Raw genomic sequence first — 14,509 nt, 5'->3', positions numbered from 1 at the left:
AGGAGGAGTAGAAGAGAATGCACTGTGAAGTGATGTTTTGTGAGTCCCCGGTGACTCCATCACCTTGGGTACTTTGCCTGGTAAGCTGGTGTGAGGTCCACCCCTGCGGTCTGTCTCAGGCCCCTCCATCAGACCACACTCACCCATCCAGGCTGCAATGGTCTGTACACACTGCAGCTTTACATTTGGTCTCAGAGCAGAAAGACATTTTTCTGGCTGGGGGCTGTGCAGGATGGGGAACCAGCATCCTGGGGCCCCGCATGGGGGGCGCTGCTCTGGGAGGAAGATGGACAGGACAGTCAGGCCTCACTGGTGGGCTGCAAATGAAGCCGATGGTGTGCGTGAATGCAGCCAGACACTGGACCTGACAGGGCTGGCGATTCCGGCCTCAAGTCCACACAGGGACCGCTTTGTACTTGGCAGCGATGGTCCGGACACTGCTGGGAGAGCAGAATGGTGGCAGAACGGTGGCTTTGGGGCCTTGGTCTGCAGTTGAGGGAGGGGTAGGCAGTGTGCACAGGTTGTGGCTCTCATAGGAGTCGCCGATTCTCCAAGGAAGGCACTCGGCAAGGACGCCCCAGAAAGCACTCCCAGCACCCCTCTGTGCCCTGCCCTCCGGAGGACACCCTGACACTCCCCTCCCTCTCTTTCTAGGGTCCCACCCTACTCAGCCGCCGACTCTCCCTCCCACCATCCCACCCGCCCGAGAAGGTAAGGGGGTAGTAACCGTATCCATGCGATCCCAGCTGCGTTTTCTTTTGGTGCTGTTGGTTTATTGACTTAAACCCAAGGTATTCATGAAAGAAATTCATTGTGCTACCTCATTTTCTCCTTCCTATCAGGGCTTTAAGAACTAAGATGCAATTTTCTTTAAAAAATACCCATTTACTAATAAATTCTATATGCACAAGGATAGATTTTCCTCATCGAATCTGTTTAATACTGTTTTTATTGAAAGTATCATAATAAGTTTTCTCCAAGGAAGAAGAACTGTGTAATTTGTAAGTGAAAATGGTTTAGAATTCTGAAATCAAAGGCCGTGGTATCCTGGCTTGCTATGAAATCCAATGGGCCACGAACACAGTACACGAACTCGATTCTTCCACAATTCTTGAGTGAGAACCAAATCAAATCCAATGGTTAGGTTCAATTCGAGCATAAAGGGACATTTGATCCAGTTCTTGTCCAGCTCGGTTTGCAACCGGAGTCATGGAGAGACTGGGTCCGGGGATCGAGGCCCAGGCCCCTCCCAGCCTTTCCCAGCAGTTTCCCAGCACTGCTGGTAGAGCTGTGCAGGTCATTTTTTTCTTTTTTTAATACTCTGGCCAGGCCTGGTGGTACATTCCTATAATACTACTCAGGAGGCTGAGGCAGGAGGGTCCTAAGTTTGAAGCTAGCCTGGGCAATAGAATGAGGCTGTATCTCAAACTTTTAAAAAAGGGTTAGTAGCAGTGTTAGCATGGTATGGAGATGTAGTTCAGGAGTGGAGTCCTCCAGGTTTGATTCTGATACTGCAAAGAAGCAAAGAAAAAGCCTTTTAAGAAAGCACTGATCATTAAGTTATTTAATTCCAGTAATGAACATTCATTAACCCAAATATTAAGCTCTCGCGCTAGGCCGGGGAATGCAGAAATAATGAGTGATTGCTGCCCTCTGCTCATTTCTCCTGCAGATAATTAGCTGGCAAGGGTAGGGCTGTGCGGTCTATTCCGGGAGGTAGGGTAACTACCACTGCCGCGCCAGTGACTCAGGAGGGGAGTCGGCCTGCATCTGCGGAGCGAGCCTGGGAGACACAGTGGGCTGGACCCGCGTCACAGGCAACCAGGAAGGCTTGAGGTGGGAGGAGGACGCGTGGGGCAGGGAGTCTGGGCTCCGCCCCGTGAGAAGGTAGCAGGAAGGGCGATACCCTGATGCAAGCTGGTTGGAGAACTCACTCACTTTGGCAGAGTCCGGAGGAAAAGCAGGAGGAGGAGAGGGCAGGACGGCAGCTGGAGGCAGGACTGGAAGTCAGCAGGGCCAGGTGGGGCAGGAAGTAAGGGTGCGAGGATCAGAGGAAAGGAGACACTCAGCACCTACCAGGAACAGCGCTCACTCACTGTGCGGCATCTTTCCCTGGAAACAGCAAAATCAAACACCCGAGGGCTCCCAGCCGCACCCTGCTGCCCCGCAGCTTCTGAGGTTCATCCTCCTGGAAGGCAAATCTTCCTCCCGGCTTGGTGACCATCCTCACACCTGACGCCGACTCAGCAGAGGGCTCTGAGTGTGGGGATTTCCGTGGGTGAGAGAGGCCGGGTTGATTCAGTAGCATTTGGAGGACGCTCCTGGAAGACGCGATTAGGCAGCATCTGTGGGAGAAAAGATGGACACAGTAGGGCACTGGCTCTAAAGTACTCGTGATGGTTTTCATGATGGGCTATGCGGCTAGACGGCACTGTTCACTTTCAGCTGTTTGTTCTGAGTGTACTTAATTTAAAAGCCCATAAAGTTTTATTACTGAAGTCATACTCACTAGACACACATTAAAGAGTAAAAGAAAGTTTAAAGAAGAAAATTAAAAACACTATTTCCTATCCCAAAGGCAACTTCCTCATGATTCATTTTCTCTGATTCTTTATGTAAATGTTTCATTAACAGATTCTAAAATTGATTTGCTCTCATTTTGAAGCTGAAACTCAGTTGCCTTTTTTACCTTTCCTTGGGGGGAAAAAGGACTTTTAAAAATAAAGACAATTAATCTTGTCTTTCTTTGCAGCATTATATTTAAAATACAAATTTGTAAAATGCTATACATCACAGAACTCATGAGAGCGACCTCACCAGATACTCACTGTCCCAGCGGTATTTTTCTCATCTGGAGATGGTTTATTTTACAGTATAAGTAGCTTCAAGGGAATGGGATTGTGCTGAATAAAATAGAAACTGAAGTTTTGTTTTTTTTTAAGAAAGGAGAAAGACACATTGTCTTACAGAATATTTGTGTGCAACTGGCCTAAGATCAAAAGATTCCGATTACTGAAGGCCAAATTGTTTTGCATCGTCATAAAACAGAACCAACCACGATGGTCTCCGGGAACGGAAGGGTAGAGAGACAGCGAATCCAGAGCAGCCCTCAGTGCTGAAGGAGGGCTCTCAAAATGAGCTTTCAGCGGGATTGGTCTTATGGGTATTGCGTAGGTTTATTTTTTGTTTCTTGTCCTGTTGACTGTGTCCATATCCCTCATACGCCCTGTGGTGTTTTCCCTGTGTTAGCGTCACTGGACTTTTCTTGACGCGTATCCATGGTTGGTGCTGGGTGTAAAAAGAATTTTGAACGTTGGAGTCCAACTTCAAGTAGGGCCTCCGTTCAAATGCACACAGAATTGTAGCTTCTCCCAGGCCTCCTTTCTGAGCTTGAATCCCTCAGACATTAACTTACCGACCCAGTAAGTAAAAGATGAGTCAGTGGGAGCTCAGACTTCCTTCCGGTCCGTTACAGGGGAGCACACTTGCTGATGCTTCTGTCTTGAAATTCCTTAGAGAGAGATGATGGGGAAGGAGACTGTGAGCAGGGTGATGCTCGGAAGATGAGCCGTAACCAGTTTCGTCCTGTGGCAATGAGCTGTCGTTACCAGCGGCAGCCGTTCCATGTCCCCCGGTTCCACAGCTACAGTTTTCCTTTCATCCCTGATTGCAACATGTTCTTGGTTGTCAGTGTGTAAAGCCGCCAAGGCAGACTTGGTGTTCATGGTGGACGGGTCCTGGAGTATCGGAGATGACAATTTCAACAAGATCATCAACTTCCTGTACAGCACCGTGGGAGCCCTGGACAAGATCGGCACCGACGGAACGCAAGTGAGGCGCTTAGATTGATCCTAAGGCATTCTGTGCTTTCAGGAGTTGTTTCTCCAGTTCTGATTCTGCTGCCTGTCAGGGGACACGTGTTTGTGGTCACATATCACTGCAGGTCAGGCGCAACATGAAACTAATTTATTTATTCAACAAAAATGTATGCTTCACAGATCTGCAAAGTAAGCAAAAGGTATTTAATGAAAAAGAGCTCAAAAGTTCCCCATGATGATAGCAGATAAATTGGAAATGAAGCGAGGGAGGTCATATTGTGGTCGTTAAGAGCAAAGATTTTGAAATAGAACGTACTTGACTTGAATTGTTATTTTTGTCATGGACAAGCCCTTGGGATATTGTGCAAATGGCCAACTGACTTCCCCATGGCTTGATTTGCTCATCTGCAAAATGGGAAGAATAGTAAGAGTTACTTGATATGTTGCTTCAAACGGAAATTCTTATAAGAAATCCAGCCCCGATTCTCTGATATGTGTCCGTGTAACAGGCTTTGGAAACCACTGACCACTCGTCAAGTGTGGTGGCAAAAGTCCCATGCTGTAGAGAGAGATTCAAACGAAAGTAAAACTTAATTAATTTCAAAAATTAATTTCAGTACCTGAAAAGTGTGTAGGAAGAATGTAGCATTTACCCTGTCTTCAAGTGTGATGTATGACTTGCATGACTTCTCAGGTGGAATGGGTTCAGGAAGAAACTGAAATTGTAGGTGGCAGCCATGCTGCTGTGTGTGTTCTCTGCCAGTGCAAGTCCACACGTGTGTAACGGTGCACACACCTCCCCTTCCAGGTGGCGATGGTTCAGTTTACTGATGACCCCAGGACAGAATTTAAACTCAATGCTTATAAATCCAAAGAGACGCTTCTCGACGCCATCAAACACATTTCCTACAAAGGGGGAAACACAAAAACAGGTAAGGCCAAGAACACCCCTCCAGGAACCATTAAAAACTACTGAAATGACCTTTTTGGAGGCATAATAAATTGTTAAAAAATACGTTTCTCTTTTATGTAAGGACTTGGTTCCTACTCTATTCCCTTCGGCAGAACAAAAACGCGAGGGTGTGAAATTGAATTGTCGCCTATGCTTGTTTCAGGAAAAGCAATGAAACACGTCAGGGACACCTTGTTCACCCCCGAGGCGGGGACGCGAAGAGGCATCCCCAAGGTCATCGTGGTGATAACCGACGGGCGGTCGCAGGACGAGGTGAACAGAGTCTGCAGGGAGATGCAGGCGGATGGTGAGGACCACTGCGCAGGGCCTGGTAGCGATGTTGGCCTGCGGTTTACTAAATGCAAATGTATAGTGAGCTCCACCAGCTTCACTCACTTTCCAAAGCCTTTTATTTTTTCAACTAGAAATGTGATTTTTAAAATGCCTTCTGGCTTACAAAGCTGTAATGATGCAGTTTTACTAGAATTGATCATTTTCTTGAATACTTTTGTTATGTGCAGGATGACCTGGAACTGTAATGATGAAGTTTAATGCAGTGAATGATTTAGGAGCAAAATAAAAGACAGAGGGTAGGAAATGGGGAGAGAGATTTTGTGGCGATGGGAAGGAGGGGAGGAGAAAAGGAGATAAAATGGATCAAGCTGTGATGTGAACGCACACCAATAAAATTTTTTTTAAAAATGTAATACAAGGAAAAGGACCATTATAAAGAGGCAGGGAGAGAGTCTCGTTTCAGAAACTCCTCCATCTCCCAAACTGTAAAACAGATTCTCCTAGGACTGTTGTGAAGATTAAGTTATATAAAATATAAAGTAGTAGTTTACTATTTATTTGCCAAGCTTTGAATGACGACTAGCTTGCTAGGCCTATCTTAGTCTCTAGTTCTGAAACACAACAAAGAAAAACAAACTGAAATGAATGCTTCAACTAACTGTACCTTATCCCATCAATGTTACAGTAACTCTTAAAAATATGCAACCATAAAGATGTTCCTCAAACGGGAACTGTTTCGTCTCCAGCAGGAATTGGAGCCTTGGCCAAATTTGTTTAAAATGGAAACTTTCTTTAGGCGATGATAGAATAACGATCCCAGGATGAAATACGAACATTCAGCGCTGCCCTGATGAACTGTAAAGAATGAATGAGCCCCCCCCACTTGGCTGCCCTCAATAAACACGTTTTAAACATTTGCACATTCGAAAGCTTGTATTTGTGTTACTTGTATTTTGTGCGATTCAGAGTCATGGAAAATCTCTTCCCTCCTCCCACAGGCTACAGCATTTTTGCAGTTGGTGTGGCTGACGCGGATTATTCGGAGTTGGTCAGCATTGGCAGCAAGCCCAGTGCCCGCCACGTTTTCTTTGTGGATGACTTTGACGCCTTTAAGAAAATTGAAGACGAATTGATTACTTTCGTCTGTGAAGCTGCCTCTGCAAGTTAGTTCTGTGGGATGAGTACTCTCTCATGCTGTTTAAAGTCTGAAATGCCTAATATTGGTTAAGGAATGAGTCCCATCTTGGACTGAGGAAATAGTATTAACTTCAGAGCTGTTTGTTATGCAGGCAATCAATGTTACGGTTTTGAGCAGATGGATTAAACCTGCCCTCCTCTCTGTAAAGGGTTTTGGGTTGATAAAGATCTTCCACTAACAGATGAGAGTTCATGTTTAAAAGCTACTGAGTTTAAATAAGTGTAGGAAGTAGCCTGCAAAAACGCATTGAACCCACTTATCAGGGAATACATAAGAACGAGTCATTTCCCAGCACACTCTCAGTGGCGTCCCTGATTCCACTGGACCCAGGAGAGGAGAAGGCAGTGGTGGCCTCTTGGTTTTAAAAGGGCTCAGTTGAGTGTGTCAGTCTGCAGAAAATGAGAGGAAACCCCAGCCATGACCTGGAGTTGCTCCAGGGCTGACTTCCGGCAAGATGGTGTTCATTTCCTGTTCCAGCAGCAGGGAAACAAGGTGTTTGGAAAATATCCAAGTCAGGATTTATGTTGTTTGTTTTGCTTTGCAGCCTGTCCAATGGTGCACAAGGATGGCATTGATGTTGCAGGTATGCAAAATCGCAGTTTTTAAATTTAATGTATTATTATTATTATTATTTTGGTACTGGGAGTCAAACTCAGGGCCTTGTGCTTTTCAGAACTTGTACTGAGCTTTGTCCTTGGCCTTGTGTTTGGATTTTTTAAAGCCTTTATTTAAAATGTGTGACATTTAATGTGCCTGCCTGCTGCTTCTCTCCTCCCACCCTCCCTGCCTCTGTTCTCTCTCTTTCAGGATTTAAGATGATGGAAATGTTTGGTTTGGTTGAAAAGGATTTTTCATCGGTGGAAGGGGTTTCTATGGAGCCCGGTACCTTCAACGTGTACCCGTGTTACCAGCTGCACGAAGATGCCCTGGTCTCCCAGCCAACCAGGTGCGTTTCTGTTGCTGACCTTAACTGTGTGCTTACTGGTCTCAGTATTAAAAAGTGTCAATTTGAAATATGCTTAGTTGTTCTTGGTAGTATTTTCCATGATGTTTAGAGCAGATGACGCTCATATTTCTTTGTTTAAAACACCAGACTCATATATAATGCGGATTGAATTTTAGCATCTATTCATCTGAGAAAATAAATTAAAATAGCTGATACTTATATTGTACTACAGTACGCTGGGCATTACTCTTAAGTGCCTCTGTGGGCTCTCACCTCCAAACACCTCTGTGAAGTAAGTGCCATTATTATTCATGTGTTTTTGTTATGCTTTTGGTATTTGCTTGTTTGAAACAGGGTCTTGCTATGTGGTTCATGCTGGCCTTGCACTCACTATGTAGCCCATGCTACATAGTGATCTCATGGTGACCCTCCTGCCTCAGCCTCCTGAGTGCTGAGATGACAGGTGTGCACCGCCATGCCCAGTTTATTATTTCAGTTTTACAAATGATGGAACAGGTCCTTGAGTAGGAACACACAGATTGCTCAGTGGTGTCGCTGCGATTTGATTCACGATGGTGCTTTTGTTCAAGTGGTTTTATCTCTGAGAAGGTACAGCTGCCCTGAGCAGGCCTGGGGAGCCACGTAGGGGCAAAGTAGTGATGCCAGACCACAGCTGCGAGGTTAGGAAACCCAGAGTTCCTGGCGCGAAGGGGCGGTGCGTTGCATTCCAAATCCACGTGGTTTTTTGTTTGTTTGTTTTGGATTTGGTACTGGGGATCAAACTTGGGCCCTTGCGTGGCGAGGCAGGCAGCGGAACTACTGAGCTAAATCCCCAGCTCCTAAATCCACATGGGTTTTGCTTGAAACAAGTCAGTGTTTCTGTGAAAAATTTTGTGTTTTCTGGATTTTGCCATACTGTGCACGTGGACATGGAAAAGGAAGGGAGATCACATTAGAATTTTACATTTATTTGTCCAATTTACAGCAGCTTTCTTCTTTTTCTAAAATAGTCTTTATTAAATCCTCCCCTACTTCCCACATTCTTTTGCTGTGCTTTATTATAGGGAATAATCTTCGAACTTTTCTACTAATTTAAAACATTTGTTGTTATAGAAAAATAGTTCACTTTTCAAAAAACACGTGATCCTTTAAGGCAGGATTTTTTTCCCACGTTGCCTTGGGATACATTTTACAATGTGTGGGCCCCGCAAGGCAAACTACTAAGGAGAAATCTCTCCAAGGCTAGGAAGTCGCTGCCCCACTTCCTCCTCCAGATTCGCAGTCCTCGGCCTTCTGGCGCACACCGGCCCCTTGGCTGCAGGGTCCGCGGTTGGTTCGCACGGCCGCCCCTCCGGCCTGTGCGGCTCAGAAGCCCCAGCTCCAGGCCAGGCCTCCTGAGACCCGACTTCCGGCCCAGCCCTACGTCACATCCGGTTGCCTGCTCGAGGCGGCTCTCCTTGGATACACCGCAGATCTGCCCTGGAGACACTCGCTCCGTGTCACACCTGGGCCCCGCCTCAGGAGCCAGCTCACTTACTGCCCTTGTGCATCTCGCGAGCCAGAGCCACAGTACCGGGTTACTCTTCTCAGGTCGGGGCCTGTCCCTTCTCAGAGATCCCGAGGCCGGGCCTGTGCGGCATCGCCGCTGTCGCCCTGGCCGGGCCCTGGGAGACTCCGCGGATCTCGGTAGCTGCCTGCCACTCAGCCCAGCCCTCTCGCTTCTGCCTCGCCTGAAGGACTGCTCCTCACGCAGCGGCTAGAACCGCGCTTGGAAGCTGTGAGTCCGGCCAGGCTCCTGGCCTGCGGGCTGGCATTCCCCGCCCTTTCGGTCTTCCCCAGCCACACAGCAGGTACCCATCTCGGTGTCCTCTGAGACGCCCTTCTCCGGGCAAGCCATGGCCTCTTGTTTCGCCCCACGCTTCTTCCCTGGAGTTTTTGCTCAAATCGAACCTTCTCAATGCAGCTTCACTCAGATTTAAGCTTCTCAAGGAGCCATTCTTGATGGCTTTTATTAAAATTGTTTCATAATCCACCACCAATCTCTATTAAGATGTTTTATGCCTTTATTTTTTTTTTAGCAGAATTGTATGACCTAACATACTATATAATTCAGCCTACTAGAATTCCAGTGTGACAAGAACAGGCTTTTTTGTCGGTCTCTTTAGCTGATGTGTCTTGAATGTCTGTTACTATAGCTGGTGTCTCATAGGCACTCAAGTGCTGAATACATGAATTAAATAATATAAATAATATAAAAAAACGTAAATGAGTGAATGAAATATTTGTTTCTGTCTGTGCAAGGCAACCTTCCGTTCTCATGTAAATTCCCATATATTTACAAATTTATTCATTCAATTAAGAGCTATTATGTGTTTTACTGTATATGAAAGGCTATTCTGATTTGCACTGCTTTACTGGAGAGAGTAAAAGAAGTACTAAAAAGAGCTAAGATTTTAGAAGGTTCTGGAAGATTCTGGAAGGTTGCCTCCCCCATAGATTCCCAGAAGGACACCAGTAGTCACCAAGATGATGATGGTGTGCTGTCATGGGAAGCAGAGTAGAAAGCAGCGCAGGGCAGAGAAGAAATTGTGTGGTGAAAAATACCAGCAAACCCCCAGATAACCCTTTAAGACAGTGTTGGACCCAGATTCTTCAGGCTGTGTCCTCCTGGGACTGGAAGTTCTGGTCCTTGAACTCCTCCAAAGACAAGACATGGAAAGAGATTCCTTTAAAGGGGACATGGCCCTGGAGGAGATGTTTTCTCTAGCTGAGGCAATTGCAGAGGGAACGTGGTGTCTGACAGTGACCTTCAGACCGTCCTCCCAGGCTGGGGTAAAGGAGTCTTCGTTCTTGAAGGTGGTTCTAGATGTGCATTGGAGTCCTCACCATAGACAGAAGCACAACTAACTACACGGGTACAAATGGGGTGTGGAGACACATATTTATTATACCAAAACTTCTGAAACTACTAAAATTCTCTGTGAGAAGTGACTGGTACATAAATTATGAACTAGCCTACAAGAGAAGACACCATTACATGCCATGGTTTGAAAAATATGTAAGAAAATCAGGGCTACTGATAGAACATTCGGCTAGTGTGTGTGAGGCTTTCGGTTTGATCCATGCTACTAAAAAAAAAAAACAAGTAAGGAAAATAGAAAATGTTTATTAAATGATGCTAAGAAAAGAATGGGACAAAATGGTATAAACTGGGCAAACATGCATTCTTTAAAAACTGGAAGGAAATTTGTACCACATCAAAATGGATCTGGATGGGATTAATGGCAATCGCTTTTTTTGTTTCTCAAAATCTTGTGTTATGAAAGTATATTTACTTTAGAATCAGAGGGAAACCTTTTAAAGGAAATGTGATGAAACGTTCTTCTCTTTCCTCCCTCAGGTATTTACACCCAGAAGGATTGCCTACTGACTACACAATCAGCTTTCTCTTCCGGATTCTTCCTGACACGCCCCAGGAACCCTTTGCCCTTTGGGAAATTTTGAATAAAAACTCGGACCCATTGGTGGGGGTCATTTTAGACAGTAAGTCTACTCTTGTATGTAACTCTGGGATGTGTGTATGGACAGTGTGTGTGGCCTGCGTTTGCCGGTTCCATGCAGACTGCAGAGGGACTGATGAGGTGTGCGGCACCAAGCAGTGAGCCATGCACCTGTTGATTACTTCCCGTAGCTGCTCATTCTTTGCACGAATATTCCTCAAGTTCGCTCTTTGTGCCAGCGCGAGGCTGTGGGGCACAGCAGTGAGTGTGACGGGAGAGTGCACTTCAGGGAGGCTGTGGGGCATCTGTTGGGAGAGACAGGCCAGAAGGTCCTGTTTTGGATGTGGGTGTGGTGAATGCGAGGGGCCTCTCTGCTGCCCCAGGGAAGTCAGATGGGTAGCAGGGTATTTGGGAAGAACTCAGGGCTAGAGCTGTGCGTTTGGTGTGTGTGTGTGTGTGTGTGTGTGTGTGTGTGAAATTTGAGTGGTGGGACTGGGTTAGGTCAGCAAGGTGAATCTAGGAAGAGGATGTAACCCATGCAGAGAGCCCGGGAGGGCACAGTGTCCGGAGGGGAAGGTTAAAGGGAGCAGTGAGGGAAGATTCTCAGTGTCGTACTCTGGGCTGTTGTGATGATGATCATTTCAGAGGACTGAGAAGTTTTGGGTTAGCATCACTGAGTTTTGTAAATCCCAAGATTAGAATGAAGCCAGGGACCAACAGTTAGGGGGCACTGCCAGGTGCCAGCTCAGACATGTGGACAAGGAGGATATTTTAACCATATTCACAATTGTCATCTGTAAAAGGAGCCTGCAGTGTGGGAAGAGAATCAACAACTAGTGCATGGTGACGGTTCAGCACTGATACTGAAACTCAGGGAAAGCTTAGACTAAAAGTGTGTGCCTCTAAATCCTTATGTATCCTGGACTTCAACACAAAAAGTCTCTGAAAAACATTAAGACTAGCCTGTCCCTTTTGAATGTAGAGTGGAAAATTCAACTGTCATGTAGGGAGGCCTCGGTGAGGAAAATATTACTATTTTAAAAATATGAAGGAATCAGGGCTGGAGATTTAGCTCAGTGTTTCCACTGCCTGCCTCACAAGCACAAGATCTGGAGTTCAATCCCTGGTACCAAAAATAAGGAGGCAAGATCAGAAGGCTTTTGTTTGCTGCTCTGGGAAGCACAGGTTGCATGTTCGGGGAGAGTTGGACCCCATGTCATGGGTGGGGATGTGAGTACACAGCAGAGAAGTGTGCCTGTCTTCCTCGGCCCCCACGTCACCCTATGGGGAAATCAGGTAATCTGGCCAACCAAAAGCCCGCAGCAACCTGAGGCTGTTAATTACTTCATTACCATTGCTTTGCTCTAAACAGTTTCAAAACAATGGGTGTGTTATTTTCCGTTCACGGTTGAGTTTTAGCAAAAATTATTCACCTATCTTAATTGTTTCTCAAAAAAATTTTTTTTTGGTTTAAACAGATGGTGGGAAGACTCTAACATATTTCAACTATGACCACACCGGTGATTTTCAAACTGTCACTTTTGAAGGACCAGAAATCAGGAAGATTTTCTACGGGAGCTTTCACAAGGTTAGTAGGGCTTGTTAGCAGTGCCTGGAGGTTCTGGTTTGGAAGCTCTGAGTCGGGACCGTGAAGCAGGTGCTCAGGGAGAGAGGGACAGAGGAGGCCTAGGTTCACTCAGAGGAACAATGTCGGAGGGGCCGCATGTGCCATTGCTGTCTGCTGCGTCATCCGGTGTGATGCAGAAATGGTCACTGGTCTCCCTGGCCACCAGTGCATGTGACAGCATTGACTGACTGCTCTGGTGTTTTTATGTAGGTGCAAGATACTCGGCCATAAAAGTCACCCTGGAGCCAGGTGTGGTGGCACACCCCTGTAATCCCATCGTTTGGGAGGCTGAGGCAGGAGGATCACTGTGAGTTTGAGGCCAGCCTGGGCCATATAGTGAGTTGAGGCCAACCTGAAGTACATAGTGAGACCCTGTCCCAAAAAGCAATACAAAGTTACCCTGAAAAAATAGTTGGAAATCACACTTTACTTGCTGTTGTTTTAATAACTTGGTACTTGGATTAGAACTCGTGAACATTCCAATCTCAGAAAGAGTGGGGACCACTGGGCGGGTGCGATTCCTTCCCTTGGCTACTGTTGACTTCGTGCTCGGTAATGAGCCTGTGGCTTCTGGGTTCTTCAGCAGTGCGAGCCCCCACTGGGGAGGGACAGAACTTACTCCAACCCAGGCTCTCGTGGTGTTCCTCTGAGCTTTTGTCTCACGGCTGGGAATGCGGTTGGATCCAGCTAATTATACAGCTTGGCTACTTCTTGTGGTTTGAATGTCATAATTACACACCACGTAATTATGGTAGAAAAAGTGCATATTGAAACTCATCTTTTTCGTGGGATTGTACAACCAAAAGTAAAGGTTTCTGAAAAGCACGTGAGAAAGAGGTGAAGATCTAGTAATTTATTGTTCAAAACGATCCTGTTGGCAGCTCTTTGGACTTAATATTATTCACCAACCAAATTCCTTATGATTTTTTCTTGGTTTTACAGTTTATTGCAAGACAGGAAAAATTGCAGGGGAGATGAAAAGCATTTTCAATTTCATGAGTGTTAAAAGAGACATTGGCATCTTAGCCTGGCATGGGTTTGTAATTCTCATTCCAAAGAATCCTTCATGCATCGTAGGTGAATGTAATCTTTCCCTTACCAGACAGAGCCCAGATACCTAGAAGTAAGATTCATGAAATCTGTTGCAAACTTACAAACCTTCAAGCTTTTAAAAGTCATATGAAGGAAAACTTTCTTCCTTTTTAAGTGTTCATAAAGCCCAACAGCCAACCAACCAAAAAGAAAACGAAAGAAAAAGAAAAAAGAAAGAAGCTTATCATGTTATCATGTAACTGACTGCTTAAGAAGAAATTTACTTAGGGAAAATCTTAATTCAAATTCAGCTTATAGAGATCACCTTTGATTTGGTGATGGACTTGTAAGTGAATAAATACTTCACTCCCTTACTTTCTCATCAATGTTTAATTGGCTCTATTCTTTATATGTTGAATTTTAAGTGTGGCCCCAAAGTGTCTTTCAGATAATTAATAATTATAGTTACACCCTTAAGTGCAACCAAAGAAGCAAAATATTTCTGAAACTGTTGCAAGTCTCTTTTCATAAAGCAAAAGGCTGGTTGCGGCCAGGCACAGGCGGGTTATTTTTAAACTCGTGAATAATCTCCCCACGAACCAGCAGTCCTGAGAGCATGGGTGGGGGTGTGCTGGGCTTCCCGGCACCCTGCGGGGGATCCGTGTGATGACGATGGTGAGGCACATTTGCAGGCTCAGAAGCAGAGGAGCAAGTTCTGTCCCCTGTGGACAGGATAACGGTGTTCAGAGAAGCTAGGGGCAGGGTGGATTCCCTCCAGCACGGCCTCCCCACCTGAGTGACGGGCATCTCTCTTTTTGAAAAAGACTCTCAAGAACCTCACTGTTGACTTACACCGCCTTTATCTTTGTGAAACTTAAATACAGGTTTGTATAAGTCCATGTGCTTCCAGCTGTTCTGTAACAGTGAAACAAAAAAATTGTAACAAGACCAGTAAAAGTAAAAGTAATACTATTTCAATGTAAGAGATGATGTTTCACTGGCAAGCGATGTCTGCTTCCAGTGGGAATGCAGTTTTAGCTGCTGTAACTCTCATAATTTTAATTTGTGTTGCTCAGTAATTTTGCCCTGCCCCGCAAAGTTCCTCTTTTTTTTTTTTTTTTGGTTTTTTGGGAGGGGCTTTC

The 14,509-nt window shown here is 45.6% G+C and overlaps 1 protein-coding gene across 2 annotated transcripts in view; it reads left to right on the top strand.

Moving 5' to 3' along the window:
* The window catches only part of Col14a1 (collagen type XIV alpha 1 chain), a 161,684-nt gene that overhangs the window by 86,368 nt on the left and 60,807 nt on the right, over positions 1-14,509 (top strand). For both annotated transcript variants that reach the window (XM_010619503.3, XM_010619504.3), the window contains exons 25-33: positions 655-711; positions 3,692-3,831; positions 4,627-4,750; positions 4,934-5,077; positions 6,063-6,227; positions 6,807-6,845; positions 7,070-7,208; positions 10,609-10,751; positions 12,187-12,296. In XM_010619503.3, the coding sequence (XP_010617805.1) occupies positions 655-711; positions 3,692-3,831; positions 4,627-4,750; positions 4,934-5,077; positions 6,063-6,227; positions 6,807-6,845; positions 7,070-7,208; positions 10,609-10,751; positions 12,187-12,296 (1,061 nt within the window). The remainder of the gene's footprint in view (positions 1-654; positions 712-3,691; positions 3,832-4,626; positions 4,751-4,933; positions 5,078-6,062; positions 6,228-6,806; positions 6,846-7,069; positions 7,209-10,608; positions 10,752-12,186; positions 12,297-14,509) is intronic.

This window comes from Fukomys damarensis, unplaced genomic scaffold, assembly GCF_012274545.1.
Source record: "Fukomys damarensis isolate Sample0158 unplaced genomic scaffold, DMR_v1.0_HiC HiC_scaffold_5, whole genome shotgun sequence".
Lineage (NCBI taxonomy): Eukaryota > Metazoa > Chordata > Mammalia > Rodentia > Bathyergidae > Fukomys > Fukomys damarensis.
The sequence above is the reverse complement of the archived record's forward strand: the minus strand, read 5'-3'. Positions and strand labels throughout refer to the sequence as shown.